The sequence below is a fragment of the Corvus moneduloides genome, chromosome 21, assembly GCF_009650955.1.
Source record: "Corvus moneduloides isolate bCorMon1 chromosome 21, bCorMon1.pri, whole genome shotgun sequence".
Taxonomy (NCBI): Eukaryota; Metazoa; Chordata; class Aves; order Passeriformes; family Corvidae; genus Corvus; species Corvus moneduloides.
This window is the reverse complement of record NC_045496.1, coordinates 921,941-946,281: the sequence shown is the minus strand read 5'-3', so window position 1 is coordinate 946,281 and position 24,341 is coordinate 921,941. Positions and strand designations below refer to the sequence as shown.

Here is a 24,341-nt window from a genome sequence, read left to right as displayed (position 1 = left end):
GTCAGGCGTGAAGTTATGACCCCCCCCCTTCCAGCAGGCAGCTGAATGGCAGCTTACAGTGATCCTGGCTACGTAGCAAATCTAAGAGGATGTAATGCACTTATTGAACATACCCATGCTGGACTTGCATTGTCAGCTTGATTTCCCTGACCCAGAGCGTTCCCTCACCACTCACAAAGCCTGCCTTGCATTGCAGGCCTGAGTTCCAGGGTAGGGCCAGTGGGGAGTGCATACCATTAACTTCAGCACTCTTTTTCCCTTCCAGCTAAGCCTGGTAAACCTTAGCCAAAAGACAGCAAACCACAGGGAAGTGGAGACGTGTGTGATGTAAGTGACATCTGACTTTTAAAATACTGGCCAGCACCATGAAACCTCCATCCCTGTCCCATATCCCTCTTCCCGCTGCCCTTCAGCTCCATCTTTAACTGCCATCCTCTGGGATGTCTGTAAAGCTCTGCTACCCTGGGTGCTGCAATGGGATGAATTTGTAAAATCCATTAATGTATTACACTACGCTAACCTGGAATTCTGTGTTATGAGAACATGTAGGGAAGAAACTGGCACACCAAGTGTGGGGCTTGGCTAGCACGGGTTTTCTGCCTTGTATGGCCTGAGGAGTTGGCAAAATCTTTGAGAGAATAATAAGTTCTGCTGGAAGCCACCATTTTCTGACTTATTCTAACAGTCTTTCAAACCAATGTTTCAGTGTCTCCTTTTGCAGACTCTGGAGAGCATTTTTTTAACGTGTTACTTAAGAAAAATTGTCGTGCAGATCAGCCCAACAGTTTCTTTTGCATGAAAGAAAGCAAAAAACATGAAACACAGAACAGAAAATTAAGTAGGTGATATTCGTGGCATAGCTGGGCTGTCAAAACTGGGGGAACTATCTGTCTGCAGATGAGCACAGATGCATGTGATAACTTCTAGTATCAAAGGGAAAGAGAGATCCCTGTTGTGGATGTGCTCCTGGCTGCATTTCATTTATATTGTTAATTTGGAGCTGAGCAGTCCCTTAGGAAAGGGCGATGTCAGGGTCTGTATTCCTCCCTTTACTGTGCCCACTTGCTGTTCTAATAATAATTCTCCCTCCTGTCTGTACTGCTGCTGCATTACAACACAGTCCTTAGTGCAGGAGCACCTCCTCCTCTCCTGAGCTGCTCCTGGTAGTAGCTCTTCCTTTGTACAGCACCAAATACCATCCCCTCCAGAGCATGATAAGCCAAAACCAGTGCATGAGATAACTAATTTTATTTTCCTTCTCTGTCACCTGGAAAAGCCAGCTTCACGTGTTTTTCCTGCCTTCCGATACCTTTCACACTGGCAGGCTATGGATTTTCTAGTGTATCTTTTATTGATTGCATAAATGGTCTCTTCACAGTGGGTCTGGTGAACTTCTTCCACGTGAGAACTACTTGGTTTTAAAAAAATGATGCAAAGCCTAGTTGGTTTTACTTTCCTGTGCCAGGACTAACACAGGTTATGTTGGCAGCGGTTGGGGTTGTTGGGTAGTATAACTTAAGGATAGTGTAAAATAAAATTCAGTGCCATGAAATTAAAAGACTGATATCTAGACTGTATGAAACATCCTTTGCAATTTAAGCAAGCTCCTCAGTTTTTTGCAAATGTGTCTGAAGCTGCTCTGGAGTGCCTGGACTACCACGGTGGAGCGCAGAACCCACGGCCTCGCTGCAGGATTTAGGTCACCCTTGCTGCGGAGCACACAGGACCTGGGGTATCGTCCCTCTTCCTGAAATTCCTGAATCACCCCTCCTGGCTACTTCTGACATCTGTCTTTTAGATCTCACTGTTCACTTCAATCTCATATGTTGGTGCTTTAAATACTTGGTGTTGTTTGTTCTGTGCTGTGTAAATGTGAATGTTCGGAGGCTTCAGACACAGCCTGGTGCTTCACAATGTTCACGTCCTCATGCCAAAGCTTGTGACATCTGGCATTTGGATTCTGGCACCCATATTGCAGTTCTCTGACAATACAGAGACACTTTTTACCTTTTTCTGGAGCTCTTCAACAAGTGGTTTGTGCAATGCCCCCACAGCCTTGCACTGGTGCTCCGGTGTGCTTTCACGTGGGTGTGTAAAAGCAAGTCTATGTGGGCTGCATCTTCTCTAAACTGGGAAATCATGAGACTGCTTGGTTGGCAGGATGGCCCTCTAACTTACCCCAAAAGCTGGGTGGAAACTGCCAATTTCTCCTGCATTTGTTAGGCATGAAGTATTTGTTCAGGGAAGCATTTCTGAAGCCTCTTTAGTTATTGTGAGGGATTTTTTGGGACAGTTGCTAAAAGATACTTCCGGGTGCTTCCCAATGGCTGGAAAGAGTTAGCTTTGCCATTTCCTGCCTTGGACTGGGACGTGTAGGTAATTATTTGTGCAAATAGCATCCAAACAGAGCTGCTGCACAAATGGAAACTTGTTGCTTAACAAACACTTAAACCAAAACTGGTAGAGAAGCTGCTGGAAGTAAAAGCTCTGCATTTGCCCAGTTAGAAGTATGTTTATCTTGCACAAAAATCCTGAGCGTGGCAGAGCTGAACACCTAGCAGCCATTTCCAGAGGAGATGTTTGGCTGTTGCTGCTGCTGCAAAATCTGTAGCTCATCTTTGTATGTTCAACAGGATAATTTGATACCTGTGTATCTTTGGAGTAATATTTTTAAAAGCTACTCTGCCTCTGTAAGCTTTCATATTGCCTTACTTACTCAATACTACAGTTATCTACGTTATATCTTACTGTGATTATTGTACAATATAACATTTTACTGATACGAAGAATAAACATGGATCTGCAGGTATGATTGTGGGCAATGCAAGCCATGGAATTAAAGTCATGAGGATGCAGAGAGGAGGGATGGTAGGGTACTTTTTAGCATTCTGGGTAAATTTGCCTTGTTTCAGCAATAGGAACTATTGAGCAACAGCTTTCAGCACTTGCAGAAGAAAATGAAATGTAAGGAGAACTGAGGCTGGTCTCTCTAAATACAGCTGCAGGATAAGCACCTCTGCAGAAGGCAAATTTGGAGAGGATTTCTTTGTCCAAGTGTGAAACCCAAGTGCTGTTTGTGCTACAGTCCTTTCATTGGCAGTTTTGTGTTTGTGAAGACAGTCCTCAGAGTTATTTTATTTTGTGACTATTGTACCAGTGTTACTTTTAATTTTGCTCTGTTAACTAGTGCATTGTGCAACAATTAGTCCCATGCCTTGATTCGCAGCTGTTTTTTTTTAATGAGTCTTGAGAAGAGTAACCTGTGGAGAACTGCATGCTCTGTGTTACATCCCCATGGAACTGAACATGCATCTCAGTCTGGATGACCTCATAGCAGCCCTTGATTTTTGAGTAATATGGCTATTTTCTTCTTCATAGGACTGATCTTGCCCTAAAAGAAATCATGTCATCAGGGGGAGCTGAAGATGATATTCCTCAAGCAGAGAGAAAAACGGTGACAGACTTTTGCTACTTATTGGATAAATCTAAGCAGCTCTTCAATGGCTTAAGGTTAGTGGATTTTTGACAGTATTCCTTCAGAAAAGCCTTGGAATACACACTGCAGTATGCAATGCTGAAGTCAGTGGTACAGTGAACACTTCAAACCCAAACCCAGTAAGTTTGTTTAGGAGAGAACAATGCACCTCTGTATGGGTACTTCTGGACCATGTATGTAAGAATGTCTGTAGGAGCAGAGGTTCCAGTTAATAGTAAACTAGAAGTTGGAAATTCCATTAAATTGATGTGATTATTGCTGAAATGGTGTGTTTGAAGGGCACAATTAAGGATTAGGTGTAACTGTGTACAGTCAACAGCATGCAAATCCAAAACACCACAGTCTCTGTGGAAAAAGAAAGGAATGAGAAGGATTGGTCTAGATGGGAGGGAAGGAGGAGAGGGAATATTTTTGGGGAAGAAATTTAGGAAGCCATAAACAGAAACATTCAAACCATACCCTGTATGTATCTGGGAAACAAATGCTTAATCTGAACTGTGGAAAAAAGTAAAATTACATTTATCTACAAAGCAGCTGCAACAACAGCTAGAAGGTCTGGCTGGTTTGTCTGCAGGAGCATCCACGTTTGGACAGTGATATGGATATCCTGTTTATGTCAATATATGCTGAGTTAAACAGCATGTATCCAAAGCTGCTTTATTTCTAAGCTTTGCTGTAGAGTCTCTTAAGTAACAGGGGTTTGAGCTCATATTTGGTTGGCAGTTCAGCCTCTTACTGGTCTCTGAGTAATGCTGTATGTTTGGGCCCTTATAGCTTGCTGTTAGTCAAACACAGATGGTTAGCAAAGATGCTTTTAATTCCTCCGCCCCCCGCTATTGATAATCCTTTCATGTGCTTTAGAAGTTGATTACCAAATCCAAAACAAACAGTTTGTGCTCCAAAATCTGAATGGCAAATGGGCAGTAGAGACAAGGAGTTCTTGGAGATGGCATTTGACCCCCCATGAAAGACAGTCTAAAACAAAAGGACTGAGATCTTGAGACCAGGATTTCCAGGACTGTATATGACACTACACTGGCTTTTGGACAGATTTTGTTTGAAATTTTGGCCTGAGTCACTGAAGAGTACGAATGAACACAGTTGATGTGTGGCTGCATGCTGCTCCAGTTCAGATCAGAGAGGTGGCAGAGAACCTCCAGCAATTCTGTCCCTCCTTTTGCCATGGAGGGAGGTAGTGCTTGTGTCAAATTTTGAGATGAGGGATGGAGTTTCTCAGAATATCCATGGTACTTTTCCAGAAAGAAACCTTCTTGTCCAGCTAAATGAAAAGAAAATGGAAAATACCTTTGGATGAAGTATGACAAATAAAAATAGAGAGATGGGCTTAAGCAGCCAGTTCTGCTGTGTGAAAATAGGAACATTCCAGAACATTCCAGAACCTGCCTCTGTCCTTACTGTAACCTGGCACAGTTACTTCTCACACTTGACCACCATTTCACCTCTAAGACCTGTGATTTCCATGGGCATAATGACAAGATAAAGCAACGTTATAATTCTCAGGTATCTCCTCTGTTAGTGCTTGTTCTCTGGGGAGTTCACCTGGAAATGTCTTGGCAAGCATCCCAATTCTTAGTCCAGTTGCTTGCTTTTCCCTCCAGCATAATAAATGTATTTGATGCATGCCTGACACCTTCTGTTTTGAAGATGATGGTGGCTTTCAGTGTTGCGTTTTATGCCATTCTCTTGCCCCTATCATGTTTCATGGAAAAGAAGTGATGGGGGAGGGAGAGGAGAGCAATGATTTCCTTCCCAAAACCTCCTCTGGGCACTTCAGCTACAGGGAGCTGAGCCTATAGCTGTGTTGGCAGCTGCTTAGCTGTTGCTGCTGCCAAAAATTGCGAGGGCTCAGCCTGCCACGTCTTTGTTTCAGTAGCATTTCCTTCCTCTCTTCCCAATACAGATGCCAAATACAGCATTTGAGGAAAACATATGATGGTCTGCCAAGGTTGCTGCTCGAAAGTGTACTTTGTGCTCGTGCTCCTAGCGATAGCATCTCCTGTGGCCGTGCCTGCTAGGATAACACAGAGGGGGTTGTCTTTCTAGTGTCTGTGCCCTGGGCCATAAGTTAGAATAAACTGTTAATGAAGTATGTTCCAATGGCTCTTTTCTCCCCTTTCCCCACTCCCACTTGCTTTTTTTTTTGAAAAAGGCTGAGAAGAGGGAGGGTGAAAGGAAGCAGTTTGTCATGGTGTACTGTCACTGGTACTATTTTCTTTTAAATGTTAAAAAGTGCTTAAGTGGGTTCAGTATCACAAAGAAGCCTGAAACTTCAAGGAATTAAGACTTTCCACAACTATATTTTAGAGAAGTGATTGTCCCTTTGTACTGGGCACTGGTGAGGCGCCTCGTCCTGTTCTGGGCCCCTCATGGCAAGAGAGGCACTGAGGGGCTGGAGTGTATCCAGAGATGAGAACAAAGCTGGGGAAAGGTCTCCAACACCAGGAGCAGCAGAGGGAGCTGGGGGGGGCCTCAGCCTGGACAAGAGGAGGCTCAGGGGGGACCTTCTGGCTGCGCAGCACAGCACTGTTATCCCACTGCTGCTCAGGTTGTGGGAACAGGAGCCTGTAACTACTACAAGCCTGTGAACATAAAAGGAAATTGTCTCTTTTTATCACCTGTCAAAACTGTGAATGTGTTTAAAGCTTTGAATATTAAACTTACAGTTATTGTAGCCTTCCTCTTTGAAGTATACTGCTGAGTCTCTAGGACTCTCTCAACATCTTCAATGTCCCTGTGTGACAACTTCCATGTGGCACTGGCCAAGCACACCTCAGCACCTTTAACTGGGTTTCAGCCAGTATTATCTGGCAGCATGGCAGAAATGAACTCCTGACAGAGAATTGATTATGAGCACGTAAGTAGCGCTGGTCTTTGTGGAGTCAAAGAGTACAGCAACAGTTGGATAAAGTTCTGGACTGTCTGTGAAATTTATCCACCAGCCACTCTACTGCAGCAAAAGAAACAGTCTTCTGCACCCAGGGGGAGAAACTCACCGTTCTAGAACATCGGAATTTGTGTCTTCATGTCCTGTTTGGAATGTTTTAAAAGCCAAGAAATTGGAAATGGTTTCCACTTGTATTGTGGCTATTGTACTGTCCTAAATGAAATCTCCAGTCCCTCCCCTGCATTTGGATTCATTTGGTTGCCCCTTTATCCCTCCTGTAGTGGTGTCCAGTCAGAGCAGGTGCCCCCCTGCCACCGGTTCTGGGCTGGGCACACCCCACAGGAAAACTTGCTGCCTTTGTCTCTCCTCACTGCTCTGGTGTCCTTCTGTAGATCTGGAAGTAGCAAAATGTCTTGCTATAACATAGGTCTTTAGTCCTCAATTTGGATCATGCATTCCCTGTCTCCTTTGGTGGGAGGAGCTGTGTTAAAAGCCCACTCTGCAGTCAGCCGAGGCTTTGGGATTCTTTTGGGCTGTTTCTCACCAAATAGTGCATATCCCCATGTCCTATTAAAAAAACTGCACTTAATGTCCTCTTTTGCTTATGCATCTGTTTTCTCATGGCAAAATTTCTTGGTACATGGGAGCAACATGCATGATGTTCAGCACAAAGCAGTAAAGGGATGGCAGCAAGGGCAGCTCTTGTCTGTGAAAAGCTGTAGTGAAACCTCAGTAATGTATTGTCATAAATGAAGTTTTATTACAGCCATGTCAGAATACTATCAAAAGAACAAGTGCTACTGTCTGTTTCCATGGAGATCTTTCCCGTTCCCTGGGGAGCCGAGGAATCCATGGTATTGTGCAGCTATGCCAGCTGCAATTAGGCGAGCACGCTGCTTGAGGAATATCCGTGTGGACACCCAGCAGCGGCTGCGGACAGCAGCGGCCAAACGCACGGACACTGTCCTAACAGAGGCTTCTTAAAACACCGCTGATTTTCAGATACCCAAATCTAACGCAGTGCAGTGAGTTGAGCTGGGCTTTATGTTTAGGTTATGTTAGAGTGTTTAGGCTTGTGCAGAGGAAGGTGTGGAATGGGTAGGTGACAGGTGAGGTTTAGAGAGCGTATTAATTAGCTCACTGATGAGGAATACATGCATGAGCATGATCAGCCCATAGTTACCCGGTTATTTCTTAGTTTGTGCACATACCTGCTTCTCGGTGTTTGAGAGAAGGGTGTTTTCTTTTTCCTATATGTTAGACCTTTGCTCAAATGTCCTGAGCAACTTGACCTAGAAAGCCATTTTACTATGGGTAAGGCTCTTCAAGTCAGCTTGTTAATCCAGTCATTCTATGAGTTAGTGCCAGGGAACTTTGATTTGTATCATTTTTTTTTAATTATCCATTTTAGTATTGTTTTGTATTTGTATTCACTTCTTTTTTAATACAATTAAACATTGAATCTTGTGGATATGCTAATTAAGTTAAAGCTACCTCTTGCTATATTGAAGTCTGCGCTGTATCTTGGGTGTGTGTTTGGACAGTGCCTTAGCTTCTTTTGTTTAGCTAAAATGTTTACATCTATTACAACAAGAGAAGGTGGTGAATCGTTCCTTGCAGAAAATGCTTTAAACTTGCATATGTTTGTATCAAGCTGTATTTGAATGAAGATGTTGGTACCCTGAAGCACGTATTTATATTCCTGTTTACCCCTTGCTACACCGACATATGTTGCAAGATTTTGAGCAGCCAATTGCAAGTTTGAAGGGATTTTTTTGTTTTTTAATTTAGTAAAATTCTGCCCAGATTCCTTGGCATCTTCATGGAATATCTGCACCAAGTACTGGAATGCTTTTCCAGGCTGGTAAGAGCTGTAGCTGGTAAGGGATTCATTTTACTTGTAGTAGCTGAGCTAGGTCCCTTCAAGCTGTGTGGGAAGTACAGTTGGCTGACAAGCAGAGAAATATTAATTTCCTTTCCTACCTCGGGTGCTGTTAAAGCAATTACAGTGAGCAGAAAGAGGCCAGAATGCTGCTCTGAAATGGTGTGTACTGCTCTGCTTCTCTGACTCTTTTCAGAGGACATGGCAAGGTTTCCTAAAGGGGGTGCTTCCCTTGGTCTCTACCCTTCAGGCTTGGAAGTGGAATGTGCTGCTCTTCTGTCTGCTGAGGGTGGTACATGAACCAGCACAGTGATTTGAGAGAGCATTCCCTGCGGAAATCAATCTTGAGTCAAATGAAAGAGGATGCTGTCTTGGAAAAGCTGTTCTACTTCCACTTGTATAGTTGTGCACCTTCTTTGAATGAGCCTTGGTGTAGATGTGTAGGGAACATGTGCTCAGTGGGACTCAGGGGTTTTGTCTCCTCTGTTGCATTTGTTTCAAGATTCAGGTCACTCCCTGGAGATGGGAGGAGTGAGGGTTGAGAGCACAAACCTTTAATGCCCAAATCCTTAGGAATACATCATAGTTGTGGGGTGGAAATATACCACAGCATGGAAATCAAGGGGAGATAGGAGAGCAGAACTGAACTGGGTTGACTGACTCACCTTGTAGCACTGGAAACTGACAGGAAAAAAACAGAAGTTCTCAGGTTGTGTCATGTCACTAACTGTGAGATAGAGGGTGACAAATGTGGTAATGGTGTAACAGAATCCAGTGAATGTTAGCTGTGAGCATCCATATGCTGCCCTGACCTGGTGACACTGGGGCAGCAGTTTTGTTTGTGATGTCACTGGCTCTGTTTCTGAAACAGCCTTATCTGTTTGAAAAAGATTATTTCCTTAATGAGTAACAATAAATATTATCAGTCCAAACTAACTGATTTCCACTGGGTTATTCTGCTTGCTCTTGGGTAGGGTTTTTCTTTATTATGATATTTCAAGAGTCCAGTTTGTCTTTCTGTGGATATAACCATAAAATTACTTCTCTTTTAGCAAGATTGTAAGATGTTTTCAAACACCTGTTGCATGTAGGAACATGGTCATTTCCTATTTGGAGAGATCCAATAACAACAGGTTTTGAGAAACTCTGGGAATCATGGTTCTTGTAGTTCTGGGTGCAGGCAGAATTCTAAAGTATGCCAGGTGAATCCTGAACAAAGCTGTTCTGACTTTGGCGCAGACATGCTCCTGTCATGTTGGGCTGACTGGATTCTGCTTCCTAATTCTGCTTTTGTCACTGTCTCTTGCAGGGATTTACCTCAGTATGGGCAGAAGCAGTGGCAATCCTATTTCGGGCGAACATTTGATGTTTACACCAAGCTCTGGAAGTTCCAACAGCAGCACCGGTAAGGGAATGTTGTAGGCAGATGCGTTGTGTGGGTTTAAGTGCAGCTTTAATCTCTGGTATGCCCAGGGCCCCAGCTAAGATTGAGATTTCACTGTGTTGTTCAAGCGTGAAGGGAGGGAACAGCAGCTTCCTGCAGTGCTCATAGACTATTGAATTAAAATGTTGCAGAGTTTTCAGTGTGACTTTTTTAACAAACCCTTTTGCTTTACCTGAGTGTGAGGTGCTTTAATTTCTTACCAAGGAGGTGATGGATTCTGCAGAGCAGAATCTGGAATGGTGTGAAGTCTCTTGCTGCTGCGTGGGCTCTGATCCTTCACACCTTCCTCTGGCTGCATAGTCTGAGTGTTCTCCTGGGAAGCTGTGACCTTTTGTTGTGTGTATTTTGTGCAACACACTTATGTCTGGTTCTTGCAAGTTTATGCAAGATAAATGGCCCTTGTTGTGGGGTGTGTGTGCTGTTGGCTCTGTGAGGGGCTGCTGCTGGCAATGCTGCACCAGTAATGAAAGCTGAATTTGGCCCTGCAATGGCTCTTTGTCTTGTCTGGTGGGATGTTCTGGGAAATTTGGGAATCCTTTTAATCTTTCTTTTCTCTCTTGCGACATAGACAAGTATTGGACAATCGGTATGGGTTGAAGAGGTGGCAAATTGGGGAAATTGCTTCCAAGATTGGGCAGCTCTATTACCATTATTAGTAAGTAAGCACAGAAGAGGATGCAGTGGGCAATGCAGGGTTAGTGGCAGCTGCATGCCAAATGTCTGGATGCTCAGTCAGGAGGAATCAGTGATTGGGCTGAGTCACAATGCTAGTTTCTGAATGAGGGCCCTGGGGACTGCATGGAATGCTGCAGGGAAAGGCCCCTGTGAGGCTGGTGCCACATTGCTGGTCACACTGGTACTGCCCAAGGACTTCGCTCCTGCCTCCAAAGTGTCTTCCATGTGTGCTGCATCGGAATGTTGTGCAAAAGTGTGATTTACGAGTTTGGGAGCTTAGTGTCCCTTTAGACTGTTCAGTGAACCCATCACCTGTACGTGTGGGTGCAAGATGGGCAGCTTTGATTGTTACCTAAAATGGGATCCAAGCTCTGACATCTGCCTTCCCAGAATGAGTCTGGCTTTCATACGATGGTACTTGAGGAGGGAGTTTTGCCATGGATGCACAGGATGGCTGAGGGGGCAGGAAGGGAGGGTTTGGCATGGCTTTCCCTCTGAGGCAGTGAGCTGATCCCCTTGTTCCCCTGCAGCTTGCGCACCTCTGAAACCAGCTATCTCAATGAGGCTTTCTCCTTCTACTCAGCAATCAGGCAGAGGTCCTACTACTCCCAAGTCAACAAAGAAGACAGGTATGTCTGAATGGAGGCCTTTGTTTTTTTGAGACTAGGAAGGTGTATGGAGGCAGCAAAAGAGCTGTAAACTGTAGGAGCATAACTGGGATAGAACCTGTGTTGTTGACAGGAGTTTCTTTTAATCTTTCTGCTACGACTGAAAAATTCAGGATAAATAAGAGGTTAGCTGTATGACTGAAAGAATATTCTTTTACCTGGTCCTGGATAGAAAGCCATTAGCCCCAAAGTTTTGTCAGTTTGAATCCTGTGTAGTATCAGTGCTGGGACCCAGAATGCTGTGAGTGGAAGATGGGTCAGTTGGGCTGAGGCAGAGGAATCTGTTTGATTCTGATCAGGCCTTTCAGGGGAACATCAGCTCGTGCTGCAGTACAGCAAGGTTTGAAGAGCCAGCCGTGGTACCTGACTCCCATGCCCCTGACATGTAAGAAGGCTGTGGCTTTCTTAAATTATTTTTTATGTCTCTGTACTCAGTTTTAACTAAACCTCCAAGCAGCCAGGTAGCTAATATCACCACCTGAGTTCAGTCAGAACTCTTAATCTGCAGGTGTTCAGTCCTGCTCTGGTCTTAAACTCCTCCTGTTCCTTACCCCTGCTACCTACCTCTGTTCTATTCTAATCTCAAATTTGGCTGTGATGTTCTTGTTGTGTCTAGGCCCGAATTAGTGGTTAAGAAGCTGCGTTACTATGCAAGGTTTATCGTGGTTTGTCTCCTGCTCAACAAAATGGATGTTGTGAAGGACCTTGTAAAGGTATGTTAAAATCAGGATAAAGGTGCTGAGGGGTAGGAGATTGCTGATCCTTGCTTTTCTAGTCTATCTGACATCCAGCACAGGGAATACCTTCTGTGATTCAGACATTTAATAATAACACTTTAAGATCAAGTGATTTGGTAGCATTGTTTGAACAGCAAGTAAAAATATTCCAATCGCTGCAGCCCAGACAGGGAGGTGCCCTGGAAGTGCAGCAAAGGAACAGCAAGCTGCTCCCCACAGCATATGCTTCCCAGCCCCTCTGACAACCTCGCTTCAAGCAGCTCCCGGGCTTGACAGCTTTGTGTAGGTTGCATTGCTGTCTGTGTCACAGCTCCTTTGAACTGCAGGCTTAGCTTAGCACAGCTAAACCAGCCACACCATCCCCTTTCTCAATGTATTTAAAGTTACTTGCAAGCTGAAATTTGAGTCCTTGGTATCCATAGCTTGTGGTAATAACCAGTGACATAGCTGTGAGTGGGATAATTATACTTAACTCCAGATATTCTTTGCATTTGGACCTACGTAAAAGACAATTTGCATTGCCAGAACTCGGTGTAACATTGGCATTCTGTCTGCTGAAAGAGCGCGTTTTGGCTGGCATGTTAGTCAGGAGTGTGCTGCATATGTTCTCAAGGAATTTATTTATTTATTATTCTTAAAGGCCAGCACAGCTAACCAAATGTAAGATTACTGACTGCCTGTTAAAGTCTGGTTTTAGGAGTGACTGTGTCTGTCTCTGAACTGTTTACATCAGGAGCTGTCAGATGAAATTGAAGACTACACTCACCGTTTCAATACTGAAGATCAGGTGGAGTGGAACCTGGTTCTTCAGGAAGTGGCAGCATTTATTGAGGTGAGAATACCATTTCCTGTAGTTGTTTCAGAGTTTTCTGTCTTGTTGATGGAAGTGTTCCTGTATCACCATGTCTGTGAGGGAAGCAGGTGTGCCAGTGCGGGGACAGTATGCCTGTCCCATTAATCACTGACTCATGTTCACAGGACTATTTAAATATTGCCAGAATGGGTGGCAGCATTATCATTCACTCGCCTCCTTTGCTATTCATTTTTACAAAGGGAAGGCAAGCTAAAATGGGCAAACTAGAATTATTATGAAAGTAGGAATATTTAGTTTATTCAGCATGAATTTGTAAGGTTGTTGATGATATTTGACTCCTCAGGTATAGAGAAGCTGAAGCAGAGTCCATGTCATTGGAGGCAGTATGCTTTTCTCTTTGCTGTACCTTCATGTGCTTGTACCATGTATTTCTTGCAGTCCCTAAGTACTTTGCTTTTCCAGGTGGGAAGGCATTGTCCTGTAGCCTGCATACAAATATATTAATACATGTATGGCAAAGTAATTTAAAAAATCTGCCTCACTTGTGAAATGTTTATTGTAAGTGCCAAGACCTGTGGACTTCTCTCTGACTGCAAATCTGTATGCTTTCCTGAATTCTTGATTTATTCTGGTTGCTTTTTTTAGGCAGACCCTGTCATGGTTTTAAATGATGACAACACCATTGTAATCACCTCTAACAGGCTTTCTGAGACGGGAGCTCCGTTGCTGGAGCAGGGGATGATAGTGGGACAGCTTGCTCTTGCAGATGCGCTCATTATTGGGAACTGCAACAACCAGGTAAAGGAAATTCTGGGCACCTGGGTTTGCATCTTTGGATTCCCCCCCATGACATCCCTTCTGATTATACAACAGAGATTCCAACAAAGGAGAACATTGAAATATTTTTATTTTGATGGTTGCAGTTGCAGCAAGAGGAAGAGGGTTCTCAGAAATAAGAGCTAAAAATGAAAAATGTTAGATATTAGACCTGTGGTACTGACCTCTTATTGCTTATATTCAACATGTCAGTTAAGTAGATACAATTGATTTTCATATACTGGATTGTTTGTGACAACATTCAAGCATGCGAGGCTTCTAAGATATGTCTAGTAAAAGCTTGACTTAAGCTTTCATATGACTCACTCCAGCTTGTTGCAACTTCAGTGGCAACAGGAAGTGGTTTTCAAAAGACATTCTGGGTCCTGTTTTTTAGATGATAATGGTAGTGAAGTTGTACAAATTTCATTACTTCTCTCTGAGCTCTCTTCAGGTAAGCAAGAGAGTTGTATTTAAACTACACTTAGTGTGTCTTTGTCAGATTTTGTCTGAATTCATGGTACATAGCCCTTTCAGCACCTGATTTGTACACATGCCAGAGAAGCCTGTAATTTGGATGCAGGGGTCTGCAGTGCAGTGACTTGGCCTGGTAGATCAGTAACAAATAGACTCTGTCCTCTGTGAGCTCTACTAGAAGTCATTCACAGCTCTTTAGAGATTCAAAGATGACACTGACAGATCCCTGAGAGAGAATGGTCTCTCAGGTGTGCAGTGGAGTCTCTTAGCTGGATAATTCCAGAGAAATTCTGTTTAATGGGTATCTGGCAGAATAAACTGTTTGACTCTCTTGCAGGTCAAGTTCAGTGAATTAACAATCGACATGTTCCGAATGCTGCAAGCCCTGGAGAGGGAACCGATGAACCTGGCGTCACAAATGAACAAACCTGGAATGCAGGTGAGTTCCACTCCAGTAACAAACCTGGCAACACATCTTAACTGTTTTTTTGTTTGATTGATTGGTTTTAAGTAGTGTACTCCTTCAGTACTGTCGCTGTGCAGAGCAGGTTAGTAAAGGTGGTGTAACTTTTACTAGATACCAGTGAAGAGTAGCTCAAACCCATGGACTCATCAGATTACTGAGTCATCTGAAAGTTAATGTCCCCTTCAGAGAAAGCATAAAGTGTTTTATCTGGAGCCAAAAGAGAATACGAAGATTTAAAATTTATTTGATTGAGATGAAGTGCGAATTTTGTCACTCAGTTCCTGGGTGATACTTTAAAGACGAAGGAAGATTTAGTTAGCAAGTTTCAGTGAGGGATAATATAAAGTTCTGGTTTGAATACTGTGCATCTTGCTTTACTGTGTAGTAGGAAATGTAGAATGGGCAGACCCACTTGTGTGGGAAGTGTGCTGGAAATGAACATTCTAATAAACAGAAATTTAGAGGGTTATGAAACTGCTTTGATAATATCTGGTGGTTGGGGTTTTTTGAGTAGTATTTTGTTTCTTTCTTTTAACAGGAGTCAACAGAGAAACCAGCCAGGCGGGAAAACCCCCATAAATACCTACTTTATAAACCAACTTTCAGCCAGCTATATACATTTTTAGCAGCATCATTTAAGGTTTGTGAAATCGGTGAATTTATTTGTAATAAAAAAAAATCCAGGACTGTATGTGAAACTGAATGAAATGTGGATCAGCACTGATCTGGAGAACAGAAAAATCCAAAATCAGGAAAGTACATCAGGAAATTGTTGCTCTCGAGCACTGTGTAGCTGCTGAATCTCCAGCCCTGTATCCCATTTGAACTGTAAACAAAGCTTCCTTTGTGAATTGTTTGAGAGTTGGGGTCTGTGTGGATCTTGGCAGCTTTTGGGTTCTGTATCTTGGAAAGCTTCAGATCTGGATAGATGGTAAAAGAGTCTGTGTGTAAGTAGATGCTTTCTCAGTGCTGCTTGGAGCTCTGATATCAGCCTGGAGGTTTGTGCAGAGAAAAGTTACGGACATTTCATCAGGTGACGCTTTTGATCTGTTGGAAGGGTTGTGTGTGGTGGGGCAGGGCAAATCCATGTACCAAGAGCAGAGTGGAGGGGAACCAGAAGCAGGAGTAGTAGCACAATTATAATGACAATGTATGTATGAAGGTGATGATTCAGTATTAAAATAAACTTTTACCTTTCTTCCCTTGCCACTTGTGCCCTTGTTTGCGTTCCAGGAGCTGCCTGCAAACAGTGTGCTGCTGATTTACCTGTCTGCCACGGGCGTGTTCCCATCAGGTCGTTCGGATAGTGAAGGTACAATAAAGGAATGCTCCCTGTCATGAACAGGGCTTGAATTCTCTTTATGTTCCAGGACAAGTGACCAAGAAAGATGTCACAAAGCTCCTTTTAAAAGACAAGTCAATTCGATTCTCCTGTCTACTTCGTAAGATAGCCTTTATTTTCCACAAACAGTAATTAAATCTTTGTGTTTTAATTAGTGTGCATTAACCTGAGAACTTTTCAAAGGACACACCCAGTTTTTGATGCATCTGGAGTATTAAAAGCCTCCCAATTTTGAAGACCACGTGGCTCAGTTGATGCATCAGCACAAAGTTCATAAAATGGCTCAGTGGCACTCTGTGATTCTTTCCAATCCCCGGCACCAGGAGATCGTGTGGCCAGGAGATGGGTGGTGAAAGGACTCGAGCAGCTGCAGGGACTGGTCTATTTGCACGCTCATTAACCTGACAATTCAAGCCCTTCTCATGATTTTTGACAATTCCCCTCACCTCACCCTCCTGTTCTTTGCAATCTAGCAGAATATTTGGATGCAGCTGCATTGTAAAAGCTGAAAACTGGTTGGCTGAAGTAAACACAGTCCAAAGATCTGTTTATATAATTCAAGAAAAGAATCAAAATAACTTTTTAACATTCTAAATATTGTAAAAACCTCATCTGTTTGAGACTTGCATTCCTTTATAAGATGCATGCTTTGTCCTCCCCAGTGCATGATTTACAGAGATCTCAAAATGTTAAAAGAAAAAAAATCCCTGTCAGCTTTGGATGGTGGCAGTGATTTTTTTAAATGCTTTTAACATTTTACTTTTTGCTGCAGCTTGGTGATAGGTCCTAACTGAAGTGTGTTCTCTAAAGCCTGTGGTATGTCCCCCTCTCTGCATGTGTTGTTTCAGCTTAAGACCTTGTGGCAGAGGCATCCAGGCTCGGTCACCTGAAGAGCTGCACAGCCAGAGTGCAGCTTTCACTTAATGAGTCCATCACAACTGCATTCTTTTAATAAGGTGGTGTGGTCTGCACACAGTTCTGCCTTATTAAAAGGGAGAGCAGCTGCAAGTTGCACTGTGCATCGCCTGCAAGCCGTGTGTTTGGCAGACCACGTGAGGTGTTTGTAACAGTGCTAAATTAATGTTTGTTCTGTTCCTGATTTTGTATCCCCAAAGCTTCCCTTAAATGGAAAGGCGTCTTGTATCCAAACCTGAAAAAATTGCATTTGGTGGCCAAATATGGGTCAGCCAAGTCTGCAAATGTATGACAGAAAGAGGAAACCCTAATACTTTATTTTACTAACGTTAGTGGCATTTCATACCCATACCAATGGCAGAAATATTTCTTGGTATCTTGTAGGATTTGATATATTTTATAGCCATTGCTTTCAACTTTGCTCTCCATCAGACATTCAGGGGGTAGCTCAGTTTTGCAAATTTAGCTGAATATTCAGCTTACGTGTGGGAGCACGTGTCCAGGGCGTATGCATGTGAAAGTTGTGAATTCTGACTTTGAAATCTTGAAATACAAACCTTTGCTACAGATTTTAAATCTGGTTAAAACTGTTTTGTCCTTTTGTCATTCTCTCAGTTCTCTCTTCTCCCCTTTGCAGTGTTAGAACTGCAAATGACAGTAGTATTTCTAGTCTTTTTGATTCATTTAGCCTTATTTTTTTACCAAATTCTGAATCTGGAATATGCAAACTCATACAGTAATTTTACAAAGGTATTGATTTTCCTGTGTCAGATGTGTAATGGGTTTTAATCTTTGTTCTCTATAGTGTAACAAGAGCCAGTATTTGGATCTTTTGCATTATGTTTGTGGATAAATAGTGAATAATTAAACTAAAAGTTATGAAGTTGCATTCCTTGCTTCTATCTGATAGATACTGATATGCTAAAAAAGCATAAGAAGGAATATATAGTTAGTGAGGTCTCCACATTCCTCTCTCCCCTCCTTACAACTGCAGTAGTTCAGGTTCCCTTAGTTTTCTGGGGTTTGTCGTTGCTTCCTCCCTTCCATGTAATCATTCATTGTCCAGCAGAGGAGAGTGAGTTCCCCCTGCTGATTTTAGCTTCCTTTTTCCACATGAAGGTCCGTACGATTTTGGGGGTGTGCTGACCAACAGTAACCGGGACATTATCAATGGGGATGCGATCCACAAGCGCAACCAGTCCTACAAGGAGATGCACTGGTGAGTGTCGTGGTGCACACCTGCAAATTCACAGGAGTTTGTCTTTAATAGAGAAAAATGCATCAATGCCTCTGGAATTCAACCTCCTCAGTGCAGGACATCGTAATGGAGATTGGCTTGAACACTTAGAAATGAATGTGCAACTTATGCAACTTTAAATGATTGTTTAAACACTTCAACTTTACTTATGGGACATAAGTTCTTAATTACTGGCAAACTTCAGATCAGTGATGGATGGCTTCTCAAGAAGTTAAACAGCTCCTGAACTAAGAAGTCCCACAACCTATATTTAGACACTAGTTGTGCTGTTGCGCTCCAAGAAGGAATCAGGGGACTGGGGCATGGGGAACCTGTCTGCTTTTTATCTGGCTGTGGGCAGCTGTGTGTCTGAGACACTTGCAGTGTCAGAGCTGTGCAGCAGTTGCGGTGCTCTGAGCTGTCCCTTTCTCTTTGCAGCCTTCACCCTGGAGATCTCTACCCTTTCACCAGAAAGCCCCTGTTCATCATCGTGGACTCTTCCAACAGCGTTGCCTACAAGGTAAGGCCCCTGGAGGCAGCTCCTTGTATGGTAGGATACAGTGCCAACCCCTAGTTAGCTTACTCTTTTAACGGGCTATTTTTTTTAAACAGTTTGTATTCAGTCTTTCTTTTCTTTTGAGGTTGTGCATGCTAGTCAGGATCTGACCCTATGAATAGGAACAAGAAGGAGAAGCACATGAACAGCCGCTCATTGGAAAGTAATAAATCCTCCTGGAGGGAAAAAAGGTTCAAGATTTCCAAGGTCTCTGGTGGGAGGTTTATTTTTGTTTTATACCAAAGACAAATCTCGGTGTGTGTGCATGGGGGAGGGAGATAACTAATGTGCTTTTCTTTCTTCCAGTCATCCAACATTCAGTTGCTTTTAAGCAGCAGAAGGGAAGTCAAAGCATTGAGCCTGATCTTAAAAAACACGGGGTGTCTGTGTCTGAAAAGTGTCTGAACCAAGGAAGTAACAAGCCTCAAATTAGCATGCAGTGTTACTGTAGAGTGGTGTTTGCTTGAACACTGAGCCTCCTTCCTGGGGTGCTCTGGACTTACAGTAGAATTGCTCCATGCCAAATCACCTCTGGGAACCTGCAGTTCGGGTAATGCAGAAGCAGGCATTGCACTCGTGGCCAGTTGAATCTGGAGAGCATTACACATTTATTTCATTCATGAATGGGATAATAAGAATGTGCTATATCTGGGGAAAGTGCCACTTCTTCTGTGTTCCTTTTTATAGCTCCATTATGTGCAGTGAGGGAAAGAAACTGTATTTTGGAGGAGGAACAGGGACGTCTAGTGGCCAGAGGAGCTTGTGCCTTGTTCAGTGTCCACAGGCTGTGCTGTTTGTTTTGAAGGCATGTGTTGGCCAAGGAGAGGTACTAAATCAGTGGTCAGTGTGATTCAGGATAGTTCTGTATCGAGCCAGGGAGCTTCTGCCTGACAGCCAGATAATGATCTGGCCTCTCTGTTGGGTCTTTGGTTTGTTGTAGTGTAATGTATCTCAGAGGGCTTTTTAAACACCACTATATTTAAGTTAATCACGCTGGGTTTCTGAGCAAATCTGTTTTTTCTTGAATTCCCCATTTCCATGGACGGAAACACAATTGGAATGATTTACTTGTTTTTCTGAGAAAGTGAGCATTTGGAAGGGATTTATTTCCCTCTGCTCTTTCCTGACATGCATTCCAGTATAACATTAGGGGGATTGGTTTCATTTCAGGGGAAAAAGTATGGCTTGTGTTCGGGTTTTGGTTTGGTTTTGTTTTCTTTACTCCCTTCCTCTCCAATAGAATTGTTAAAAGGTGTCAAGTGGATCAGCTCTGTAAGAGAGCAAGGGATACCAGCTCTGGACAGACTGGGGTTCTGTGCAAAGCTTAGAGCAAAGAACCTGTTTGGGGCAATGGATTTCCACGTGTAGATTTGTAGGTCTTGTGAGAATAATGTCAAGTGTTTACAGTAGAATTTGCTTTTTGTATTACATTTAAATTTGATAATTTCTTTATTTGTTTGACAGCAAGCAACTCTGTAACCTCCACTGAGTTTCTTTCCCTTGTTCTGCAGTGAGCTGACAGGGGTGTAAAACCCACCAGTCTGTTCAGCACAGCTGGTGCAGAGCATCCAGCTCTGCCTGTGTGGAAGGAGCACAGAAATGTGAGTTTTGGAAGTATTTCAGGACAGGATTATAGAAGTGGCTGCTAGGAACACTGACCCAGAGCACAAGGAACCTAAAAAGAAATACGTCCAGCATTTCAGAAGTGACATTCACCTCTGCCATCTCTTGCTACTGAACATAGGCAGACATGTGAGGGGACTGGTGTAGGTGTCTTGTTTTGTTTTCCACTGAAGGTACGTGGCAGAGCTCTCAAGGTCAGTGTTTTCCAGCCCTTGTACACTCCTGCCTGTCGCTGTGCTGGGGTCCTTGTCCCCAGAGTGCCCTGACGGGGCTGTGCCGTGACTGTCCCCGGGTGGGCTGGGAGGCGTCTGGAGGCTCAAGTGCTGGCACCAGCAAAGAGGTTCTGTGCGACCGTGTGAGGAATTGAAGTCACTACTGACTTTTTTCCACATGGCTGCTCTGATCTTTCCTGATAGGACAGGAGCTATCCTGACATTTAAATGTCACTGCCAGCAGTACCGACAGGAACAGCAACTGCTCACACATCTTTTTCTGCAGCCCGTTCCTGCTCTCCTGCACGCATCCCTGTCCTCTCCCTCTCTCTGGAGGACTTAAATGGTGATGACTGAAAGTAAGTCCTGCCAGGAAGTGACTTGCCAGTTTGTCAAATCAGTGGCACTTGAACAGCTTCCTCCCCTGTATATTTAGCTGAAAGTGGAAGATAACTGCAAATCGAGCATATCTACTGAAAGCCGTGAATTTTTTTTTTAACACTTCCATTTAAATATAGATGGCTGTGTGTTCTTGAAGGTTACCACTGCATATGTGGATGAAATAATATTTTTAAATCAATATCTTCCTGTAGCTGTGGTTGTCTAGGATCATGGTCAAATGCAGAGTCTTAAAACCAAACCAAACCAAAACCTCTAGCCAGTGAGAATGCAAGGCCTTTGTCAGTGATGTGGTATGGATACTTAGCTTAGCAAAGCTTAAATGTGAAGTGATTTCTTTTGGAGATGATGGGCAGTTCTTTCTTGGAAAGAGATGTACATGACATGCATTGTGAAAATCAGGAACACTTCTGTTGGAAAACTTGAACACTCAAGTAAGAAAACAGTCAATTTTGAAACAAAATGGAGTTTATCCTTTTTGGAGTTGTCCACAAGGGTAGGGCATTCCTTATCCAGACCTGCTGTCAACATCTGGACTGCAGGGCAGGTTTTCCTGGCTTAACCTCTGCTGGGACAGAGTCCAGAGTGCTCTCAGACGCTGCCTGAGACCCGCAAGTGACCCAGGGGTGCTCTTGGCTGTTGGACTTGCAGGGTTGTTCTCACTGGTGGCGTGTCTGCTTTGGTCTGTAACTGAGTGACACAGGATGGAATTAATTAAACATGTCAGTCTGCTCGTGGTACTGAGCATACGAGTTACTGGAGAAGGTAGAACCTTGCCAGTGTGTGTATGATTCAAACCAGCAGTGTCTGGGGTGACTCCTGGAGTTTGAAATGTTTCTTTCACCAATTCCTGGGCTGGCCTATAGTTTCTGTCTGCAAGGGAATTGTCTTTGTTTCCTCCTTAGAGACCAAACCTTAGTGTCCAGCATTATCAGTCTTCCCTGGGCTCCTAATGAACTAGAAGGGTTTTTAGCACTACTCAGCGCTCTGTCAGAGATGGGAAATGTTTTATTTTGATTAGACTAGATTTCTGTCTCTAGTATTTAGCAGATTTAGATCAATTAATTCTGTAAAACGAATATAACTGAAATATACTGCCTGGAAGGCAAAGCTCATTTGAATTATGCAGAGGTCAAAAAGGAGTTAATCTTTTTAGCTTTTTGAGGATTCTACACAAGGAAATACTTCTGGTGTTGTGTCTTACACTTGTAAACTGCAGTTTTAAGAATCTAATCTGCAGATGTGTGTGTGGCACTCGGGTGCTTTGGAGGCGTGGTTTGAGTCTGAGCTCTGTGAGGATGCAAACACAATCACATTTTCTATAGCTTTGCAAGCCTTCAGTTTTAAGAAAGCTGTTCTGGTGACAAAACTAATGAGGTTGTGTGCATGATTTTTGGCTTTTTTCCCTTTGTGATAATTGTTTACCACCAGGCAGATACACAGTAGGACTGTTACCAGGTAAATATTGGTTATCAGGTAAATGTTGGTGAAGCTGGACAATGCTGGTGTTCCAGGTTCTGGACAAATTCTTGTGTAATTGGACACTGGCAATATTTAAGGTGCTGGTGAAAGAGGCATGAAATGAGTGTTGTAAAATGAGGGTTCAGTACAGCACATGTTAAGGTTGTGACATACTTGCTTTAAAGGAAACTTACTTTAAAACTTCTCTCTTCTGGGCCCTCCTGTTTCATCAGACATAGCTCCTCCTGCTAGAAAGAAAAGGGAAAATGAATGGTTTTGACTGGGCAGTTCAGTTGGTGTTGAGGGAAGATGCTAAACCCAATTGCTTTCACTTTTACTGCAGAACGTGATTTTTTTTTTTCAAGTAACGTGTTACTACTGAAAGCCATATTTCCATGAAATTAGTGTCTGCCATCAGTAGCAATGAAATGAGAGAATTGTAATTCCTTTAAAATGTAGTTGGTTATATTCCTTCTGTGCTGTGATCTCTGAGTAAGTGAACTTGTCAGGCTCATTGCCAATGCTGAGCTGTGAGAGGGGCATTAGTGTCTTCTGTCATTAATATGATTCGTACCCTTGACTTGCTGGATATTCAAGGCAAGCAAAGTGACCATCAATACTTCAAAATTCTTATCTGTTACAGAATTTCACAAACTTATTTGGACAACCATTGGTGTGCTTGCTTTCTCCAACAGCATATCCAAAAGCATTACAAGGTATGTGCAGTATTGCATTTCCCAACAAGCTGCAGTTGCATCATGTATCTATCCCCAGCAGAACATAGATTCCTCAGGAAAAGACAGCTTTTCACTGCTGTGTAACCCCTAAATCAGGTTAACAGTCCCCAAAGTGGTATGATAAAGTTTATTTACTGCATGTGGTAAATAATTTATTCCAACACTGATGATATTTCTAGAGATGGCTCCAACAAGTGCTAGGAGCAAGGGCTCTCCTACACGGAGCCTGAGGAAGTGGCCAGCCCAGTGTGGGGTGAGGGTGGTTATTACAACTCTGGGCAGCTTTATTGCTCCCAGAAAGGGAGCAGAGTCAGTTAAGGTGTCTTGGTGTTAATGCACGTCTCCAGCAAGCCTTTATTGCCAGTCATTGATCAGGTCTGCACGAGAGAAGGTGTAACTAACACACAGGAGTAGCTCCTCTGTGACGGAATTTAGCAGGTGAGCGACTTCGTTCTGTGGCAGGGACACTGTTTCTGTTTCATGTGCCAAATGTATCCCTTTGTCTATTGATTTATTTTTCCTTTTAGATCAGTCTCAGCGGGGTAGCCTCTTCACACTCTTTCTGAACAATCCGTTAATGGCATTCCTGTTTGTCTCTGGATTATCAAGCATGCGCCGAGGATTGTGGGAGAAGTGTCAGGATTACCTCAGAAAAATCAACCGGGACATTGCCCAGCTGCTGACCCACTCCCGGTCCATAGGTACGGCCTGGCCAGGCACAGCTGAGCCTTTCGGGGAGTTTGGAGCCTTTCTAAACTGAGCTTTCTTTGCCTTCTGTACAGATCAGTCCTTTCTTCAGTTTTTTGGGGATGAATTTCTTCGCTTGCTTCTCACAAGATTTATCTTCTGTTCGGCTACTATGAGGATGCACAAAATCTTCCGGGTATGCAGGGATGTGTGTGCCTTTGTGGGAACTCCAGGCCAGGGCCGTGGAACTGCCCTGGCTCAGGTGGGAGGGTCCAAGGGCTGAGCAGGTCCCTGTGACCTCAGAAAGGTGACTGATGCTCACATGCTGTTCCTGCAGCTTGCACTGAGGCTGTGCCTTTGTGTCTCTCCAAAGGCACAAAGTCTTTGACTTGCAGGAGCCTCAGTCCTGGACATAACGCGGCAGGCACACTCCAGTTCAGTTATGTCACTCTGGACAGCCCTGTCTGCTAGAAAAATTCCTCTTAATAACCTAAGATTATTGCTTCTACACAAGCAAAAAGGTATAGAACAAGAATATAAGAGGAAGTGGGGAGGAGTGGGTCATTATTTCTGCAATGTGTTCATGTGAATGGGTTTTGAAAGGTCTTTGAAGTGTAAATGAATACACTAAATAGGAAGATGGTATTTTGCCTCCCTGTCGGTTAAAGCTGTGCCAACAGAGAAGTCTGCTTCTGGATCTACACCATTTTATGTGAGTGTTGGCATGTAAACTGCCTGCTCCATTTTAAACACTGCAGGGAAAAATGGGAGTGGAGCACTGAAAGGTGCAAT

At 43.4% G+C, this 24,341-nt stretch overlaps 1 protein-coding gene across 11 annotated transcripts in view; it reads left to right on the top strand.

Annotated features, from left to right (window-relative positions):
• Window positions 1–24,341, top strand: part of SCAI (suppressor of cancer cell invasion) — a 35,069-nt gene that overhangs the window by 8,165 nt on the left and 2,563 nt on the right. For 4 of the 11 annotated variants that reach the window (XM_032131268.1, XM_032131274.1, XM_032131273.1 and 1 more), the window contains 16 exons: window positions 266–327; window positions 3,379–3,510; window positions 9,593–9,688; window positions 10,296–10,382; window positions 10,933–11,031; window positions 11,687–11,783; window positions 12,541–12,639; window positions 13,267–13,419; window positions 14,252–14,353; window positions 14,919–15,020; window positions 15,614–15,692; window positions 17,757–17,856; window positions 18,313–18,394; window positions 22,769–22,841; window positions 23,390–23,563; window positions 23,645–23,745. In XM_032131268.1, coding sequence (XP_031987159.1) covers window positions 326–327; window positions 3,379–3,510; window positions 9,593–9,688; window positions 10,296–10,382; window positions 10,933–11,031; window positions 11,687–11,783; window positions 12,541–12,639; window positions 13,267–13,419; window positions 14,252–14,353; window positions 14,919–15,020; window positions 15,614–15,692; window positions 17,757–17,856; window positions 18,313–18,394; window positions 22,769–22,841; window positions 23,390–23,563; window positions 23,645–23,745 — 1,578 coding nt within the window. In that variant the 5' untranslated portion in view covers window positions 266–325. The other 7 variants (XM_032131271.1, XM_032131270.1, XM_032131264.1 and 4 more) reach the window with 5 other exon arrangements.